The sequence below is a fragment of the Rhinatrema bivittatum genome, chromosome 4, assembly GCF_901001135.1.
Source record: "Rhinatrema bivittatum chromosome 4, aRhiBiv1.1, whole genome shotgun sequence".
NCBI lineage: Eukaryota > Metazoa > Chordata > Amphibia > Gymnophiona > Rhinatrematidae > Rhinatrema > Rhinatrema bivittatum.
This window is the reverse complement of record NC_042618.1, coordinates 109,582,509-109,590,352: the sequence shown is the minus strand read 5'-3', so window position 1 is coordinate 109,590,352 and position 7,844 is coordinate 109,582,509. Positions and strand designations below refer to the sequence as shown.

Genomic DNA, 7,844 nt, shown 5'->3' with positions numbered 1-7,844 from the left:
ATTGGAGCCTCATGGAAATCTGTTCCGGGGATAATTACTTGATAGGTACTTTGTGACGACAGCAGGTATTCAAACGCATATTTTGTCTCTGAGCTGCGTAGTAAGGAAATAATTGTCAAGGTGTTAAGTATCTGCCATAGCTTTAAGACTATGTATAAGTTCTGGTTATCCCAGATATCAAGTTTTGAAGTTTTTCTAATTTGGGAGATCTCCGAATTAGAAGAGTGGGAAACTTGAGCCAGCACCAGAAGAAATTCAGCAAGGTGCGCAAGTTAGAGGGATCAGCCGGACCAGTCAGATGCACTTGATCGAGGAGATGGAATTGGTAGAAATGGTCAGAGGAGCATCGCTTATTTCTTTCTGTTAGTTTTCTTGTTTTGTGTGCATGGGAATGGGTATGAGAATGTGGGAGTGAATTACATTTGAATTATAAACACACAGAAGCAGTTAGTTGGGCTGTTAATGGCTCAGTTTATTTTGGTGCAAATTGGTGCAGTGAAAATGTGGGCGGGGGACCTGGGATGGGGGGGTTCCATTCGCTTCCAATGTACGCTTACTTGGGAAATCTATCAAAAAACTATGTTCAAATATTGCAGTAATGGTGTTAGTCCGATTTAAGTTCACTAAATATTGACGGTTTGCACTCGCCAATAAAGAGGAAAAACAGTCTTAGCTGGTTTAAAGAAACAGAAAACTAATATTACATTTCTCCAGGAAACCCATTTATCTGACCGTGACCATGCAAAGCTCAGAAGGGAATGGGTGGGTCAGAGTTATTCCTACTCGCTCAGACAAAGAGGGGTGGCAATATTAATTTGAGAAACAAATAGCTGATGATGATGGAAGGGTATTATTAGTATTGGGTTCCTTATATGGGGTAAAACTGATGTTATTCGATGTATATGGATCTAACAGATATGCACATAGCCAAACTGACATGTTGGAAAGAGTATACCCATGTAATGGGAGGGGATTTTAATATTACTGTTAACCTGCTGGTAAATTGCAAACCACCAAAACATCCAAGAAATAAATCAAAAGAATATTAGTATTAGTTATTTGTCTCAGGAACTGGGATTGAAAGATGCCTGGCGCATTTATCATGTTGAAGATATTGATTTTTCTTTTTATTGAAATGCCTACCACATGTACTCAAGAACAGACTATTTTTTGATAGATGAATGATGGTTTAACAAATTGAGACTTTGTGATTATGCAAGATGTACCATGTTCAGATCATTCCATAATACTACTTACTTTAAAATTTGCAGAGTTGAAAACTTGCAAACTGCCTTGGAGAATGTCACCAGCCTTATATTATGATAAGGAATTTAAGAGATTTTTATCATGCAAATGGAAGGAATATTGTGATGTTATTGCAGTTCCTGAGTCTAATGCGTTGGAGTGCTGCTAAAGAAGTACTTCATGGTCATATTATAACTTTTTAGGTATGAAAAAGAAAGGAGCAAAATGGGAGGTTCTTAGAACCAGACCCGGTGCAACCGGGTGTGCCTACCAAGCATTTGCATAAGGCGGCACACCTGGGGTGGGGGGGGGGGGGCAGTGGGCTAGAGGCAGCAGGGAAGGCTGCGGGGCCACCGGTGAAACCTAACCCACTGGTGGCTGAAGAAAGAGAGAAGCTGCAGGCCTCTGGCGCTCAACTCACTGATGGATGAAGAAGGAAAGAGGCTGCCAGTGCTCAACCTCCTGGCGGCTGAACATAAGAGGCCTGTGTCTTACATTTGTTTGCATGCGTGCGCTCGTGCACAGCTTCCACTCCCCCTCCAAGCAGGAAGATCAGTAGGCCATGGTGTAACTCATCCCTCCACAGCCCGAAGACAAAAGGAGACCCGCGGGGCCATGGTGGAGCTCATCCCACCACGGCCAATGACAACAGGAGGCCATGTGTTTCTGTGTGAGAACCTGTGTGCTTGTGTATATTTGTGTGCCTGTGAGAGCTCATGTGTCATATATAGGCTCCCACAGGCACACACACATATAATGTATCTGTGAGGGAGAGGGCGCCTGTATATGTTAGAGAGAGGGAATGTGTGAGAAGATGAATGTGTTATTGTGTGTGTGTGCGAGACAGAAGATAAAATTTGTGCGGCTCTACCTCCCTCAATCCATGACAATCTCAGGGTGACTGGAAATCAGAAGAGCACAGGTATGGAAAGCAGAATATTTTTTAATCCTTAGTTTTAATTATTGGGTATAATTTGATGATTCTGTTCTTTCAAAGTATTTAATTTTTGAGGGGGAATAGAACATTTCTTAATTATTGGATTTTTTATTCATCAAATGTTTTGAAATATTTTATTGGTGTTTGGGAAATTTTGGATATTCTATTCATTAACTGGTTTGAAATATTTATTCTTTTTATGATTATGATTTTACTATTATAAATTATGTTTTATATTTCTTGATTTTATTATTTAATGTTTTATGAAGAATGGTAATGTTTCTGTTTTTCCATTGTTGCTCTGCATATAGAGGCTGGCTTATTGTGGGTTCCATTTCAGTTCTTCTCAGCACGTTTCTGTTTATACTTTCTGATCTCTTTACTCTGTATTTGGTGAGAGTCTGTCTGTGTTCTGCATATGTGACTGAGGTGAGGTATTTAGGTGAGGTATTTTGCTGGCATGTAATTTCTGTGCAGGGATCTATAGCAGTATGGTTTCTAATAAGAGTTTTATTGGTGTTCTAGGCCTGGAGTAATATGTGCAGTGTTGCCTTTTCATAGATATGATTGTTAGGTTTATCTTGTATGGAAGGTTTACTATATTGTAATGTTAATTCTGTTTCTCCCAGGACAAGCAGGATGATAGCCCTCACATGTGGGTGATGTTACTGGATAGAGCCCTATTACGGAAAACTTTTCTGTCAAAGTTTCTAGAACTTTTGACTGGCACACTGAGCATGCCCAGCATGCCATAATCCCTGTAGCCACAGGGGTCTCCCTTCACTCTCTTTTTTTTCGTGCTGCAGTTTGCCTCGTGGTTAGGAGCTCTGTGAGATTTTCTCACAAAAACTTTCCTCACGGAATACTTGAAGTTTACTTCTCCAAAAACTTCCCTCACACGGGTCTCCCATCGTGACATCGATTTTCATCGCTCAGTGAGTGAATTCTCCCATCTTCGGTCAATTCCTGCCTCCCCCTTTTTTCGGTGTCTGCAGGCCATCGATCATTTTTGGGCCTTCCCTTTTTTCTATCATGGCAACAGGGTTTAGAAAATGCCCGGAGTGTCCCCATACCATGTTGATTACTGACCCACATGATGTCTGTGTGCTGTGCCTCGGATCATCACACGACATTTCTCACTGCCCAAGTTGTGCCCAGATGACCCCGAAGGGTAGGTGGGCTCGCCTCGACAAGATGGAGTCCCTTTTTAAAATCAGGTTGACTCCATTGACATCCACCTAGTCATCACCGGCAGGAGCATCAAAGAAACTTGTCTTCAAACCTCGCTGGGAGCACCAGGGCAGCGGTGACCATCCGTCACCGACTCCATCCAAGGCATCCACATCGTTTTCCTCGGTGCCGGAGAAAGACCAGACCGAGCACCGAGGGAAGCACCGACACCGGCACCGACGTGAGTCTACTCCCGGTGCCGGCACCAACACTGCATCGGCCTCGATGGCTATCAAGCCAATTGCGAAGAGGATATGGGTAGAGGAGCCTCCAACCCCCTCTCCACCTGAGAAATCAAGGCGATCCCCACCGATATCGGTGCTGGGTACTGAGCCCCCACAAATTCCTGTGGAGGTACCAGTAGCACCCAGCCTGCCTCCCCTTGTAGCTGTGATATCTACACCAGCTTTCAGGGAGGAACTGGACGGTCTCATCTGCCAGGCAGTGCTCGATGCTCTCCGAGACTTACAGCCATCGATGCTGACCCCCACACCGACACAGACATCGGAGCCATCGATGTTTACACCGCTGCTAAACCAACTGGATACGCTCATCAGTGTCCTTCCAACACAACCTAGGCCACCGATGCTAAAGCAGCCTGCAAAGTCTCTGAAAGCCCCGATACCCATTCCGGGGTCCTCAGAAGACAAAGGCACGGACTCCAGTCCTCTCTCAACACCGATTCCACCAATGCCAGATCCGATGCCTGGTCCATCGGGGCTCTAGGGACCGAGATTCCCACATTTCCCCTCGATGCCTTCGGTGCCGCCGAAATCCACATCGGTGCCACCGCATCTTCCATCCAGACCATCGAAGGATCCATCGGTGCCAACACGTCCTACAATACCAACTTTCTTCCCTCCTTCAGGATCTCGGCTAGAGACCTTTTCTGACACATGGGAAGATGTTGACACTGACACATCCATGGAGGACATCTAATGCCCCAGTTTAGCAGTCTTCCCTAAGACTGCTTCATGGAGCAATTGGTTCAGGAACCAACAAGAGAGGGAGCTATTTTAGATTTAATTCTTAGTGGAACACAGGATTTGGTGAGAGAGGTAACGGTGGTGGGGCCACTTGGCAACAGTGATCATAACATGATCAAATTTAAACTAATAACTGGAAGGGGGACAATAAGCAAATCTGCAGCTCTAACACTAAACTTTCAAAAGGGAAACTTTGATAAAATGAGGAAAATAGAAAAAAACTGAAAGGTGCAGCTGCAAAGGTTAAAAGTGTTCAACAGGGCCTTCAAAACTTCAGTCATGGCGGCGTGTCCTGTTGCTGTAGCAGTGCATCTCCTGTTCTCAGTTCCAGCAGGACTCAGGCATCAGCTTGCTCAATCTGGAAAGGTTGTAGTTGCCAGTTCAAATAACAGGAGGAGCTACTCCTCGCAACAGATAATCCCTCCTCCTGCTAAGAATGGCGGTTGTCATACTGTTACCATGATCCCTGGTGATGGCATTGGTCCTGAGCTGATGCTACACGTCAAAGAAGTGTTCAGACATGCCTGTGTGCCAGTGGATTTCGAGGTGGTGAATGTCAACTCCTTTGCCCGGAATGAGGAGGACATACGGAATGCTATTACTGCCATCCGCAGAAACCGAGTGGCACTTAAAGGAAACATTGAGACAAACCACAACTTGCCTCCAACTTATAAATCCTGGAACAATGTCCTGCGAACAAACCTGGATCTCTATGCTAATGTGATCCACTGCCAGAGCCTTCCAGGTGTCCCAACTCGTCATAAGGAAATTGACATCTTAATTGTGCGTGAGAATACAGAGAGAGAATACTGCAGCCTGGAGCATGAGAGCGTCACGGGTGTGGTGGAAAGCCTTAAGATCATCACCTGGGTAAAGTCACTCCGTATTGTAGAGTATGCCTTCAGGCTGGCACGGGAGAAGGGCCACAAGAAGATTACAGCTGTGCACAAAGCCAACGTCATGAAGCTAGGAGATGGACTCTTCCTCCAGTGCTGCAAGGATGTGGCAGCTGGTTTCCCTGACATTACCTTCAAGAACATGATCATTGACAACACCAGCATACAGCTTGTCTCATGGCCCGAGCAATTTGTTGTCATGATGATGCCCAACCTCTATGGTAACATAGTCAACAATGCCTGTGTCGGCTTAGTCGGGGGCCCTGGGCTGGTGCCAGGGGCCAATTATGGAGCTGACTATGCTGTTTTTGAAACGGCATCAAGAAACACAGGGAAAAGCAGTGCAAACAAGAATATCGCTAATCCTACTCCACCTTATTGGCAAGCTGCATGATGCTAGACCATCTAAAGTTGCATAAGCATGCATCGTCAATCCGAAGAGCTGTACTGACTGCCATGAATGAACACAGAATGCAGACACCAGATATCGGGGGCCAGGGCACCACCTCGGAGGTGGTGCAGTCCATCTGTCAACAGATCTAAAGGGTGAATGGTACAGCTGTGGAGGCAAAGACCAAGCCACGGAAAATGCAAGAGGCATCCAGCTCAGACACTGAAGTAAGAAGGGTAATCTCCTATCACAGGAATCATCCTCCCATGATGCAGCACATACCTGCATTAAAAGGCAGTATAACGCCTGCCTACCTTCATATTGTTTGTGTATCTAGATGTATTTCTCATGCTATTGAAAATAAAGCTCCTTCTGTGTGGTAAAAAAAAAAAAGTGTTCAACAGGCATGGACATTGTTTAAAAATACAATCCTAGAGGCGCAGTCCATATGTATTCCACACATTAAGAAAGGTGGAAAGAAGGCAAAATGATTACCGTCATTGTTAAAAGGTGAGGTGAAAGAGGCTCTTTTAGCCAAAAAAAACATCCTTCAAAAATTGGAAGAAGGATCCATCTGAAGAAAATAGGATAAAACATAAGCATTGTCAAGTTAAGTGTAAAACATTAAGACAGGCGAAGAGAGAATTTGAATTGAAGTTGGCCATAGAGGCAAAAACTCATAATAAAATCTTTTTAAATATATCCGAAGCAAGAAACCTGTGAGGGAGTCGGTTGGATGATTAGATGACAGAGGGGTTAAAGGGGCTCTTAGGGAAAATAAGGCCATTGCAGAAAGACTAAATGAATTCTTTGCTTCCGTGTTTACTAATGAGGATATTAGGGAGATACCAGTTCCTGAGATGGTTTTCAGGGGTGATGAGTCAGACGAACTGAACAAAATCACTGTGAACCTGCAAGATGTAGTAGGCCAGATTGACAAACTAAAGAGTAGCAAATCACCTGGACCGCATGGAATGCATCCTAGGGTACTGAAGGAACTAAAAAATGAAATTTCTGATCTATTAGTTAAAATTTGTAACCTATCATTAAAATCATCCATTGTAGCTGAAGACTGGAGGGTGGCCAATGTAACCCCAATATTTAAAAAAGGCTCCAGGGACGATCTGGGTAACTATAGACCAGTGAGCCTGACTTCAGTGCTGGGAAAAATAGTGGAAACTATTCTCAAGATCAAAATCGTAGAGCATATAGAAAGACATGGTTTAATGCAGTGGTTCTCAACCCTGTCCTGGGGACCCCCCAGCCAGTCGGGTTTTCAGGATATCGACAATGAATATGCATGAGAGAAAATTTGCATGTTATGGAGGCAGTGTATGCAAATTTTCTCTCATGCATATTCATTGTGGATATCCTGAAAACCCGACTGGCTGGTGGGGTCCCCAGGACAGGGTTGAGAACCACTGGTTTAATGGAACACAGTCAACATGGATTTACCCAAGGGAAGTCTTGCCTAACAAATCTGCTTCATGTTTTTGAAGGGGTTACTAAACATGTGGATAAAGGTGAACCGGTAGATGTAGTGTAATTCCCTCATGAGAGGTTTCTAAGAAAACTAAAAAGTCATGGGATAGGAGGCGATGTCCTTTCGTGGATTACAAACTGGTTAAAAGACAGGAACAGAGAGTAGGATTAAATGGTCAATTTTCTCAGTGGAAAAGGGTAAACAGTGGAGTGCCTCAGGGATCTGTACTTGGACTGGTGCTTTTCAATATATATATATAAAAGGAAAAGAATACAACGAGTGAGGTTATCAAATTTGCGGATGATACAAAATTATTCAGAGTAGTTAAATCACAAGCAGATTGTGATACATTACAGGAGGACCTTGCAAGACTGGAAGATTGGGCATCCAAATGGCAGATGAAATTTAATGTGGACAAGTGCAAGGTGTTGCATATAGGGAAAAATAACCCTTCTTTAGTTACATTCCATATTAGGAGCTACCACCCAGGAAAAAGATCTAGGCATCATAGTGGATAATACTTTAAAATCATCGGCTCAGTACGCTGCAGCAGTCAAAAAAGCAAACAGAATGTTAGGAATTATTAGGAAGGGAATGGTTAATAAAACGGAAAATGTCATAATGCCTCTATATCGCTCCATGGTGAGGCCGCACGTGGAATACTGTGTACAATTCT

The 7,844-nt window shown here is 43.9% G+C and overlaps 1 protein-coding gene across 1 annotated transcript; it reads left to right on the top strand.

Annotated features, from left to right (window-relative positions):
• Positions 1-4,677: 4,677 nt before the first annotated feature.
• LOC115089360 (isocitrate dehydrogenase [NAD] subunit gamma, mitochondrial-like) lies at positions 4,678-5,862 on the top strand. Its single transcript, XM_029597449.1, is given in 2 exon segments — positions 4,678-5,662; positions 5,665-5,862. Coding segments are annotated over 2 exon segments (1,158 nt in total). The 3' UTR covers positions 5,838-5,862.
• The last annotated feature ends 1,982 nt before the right edge of the window (positions 5,863-7,844 follow it).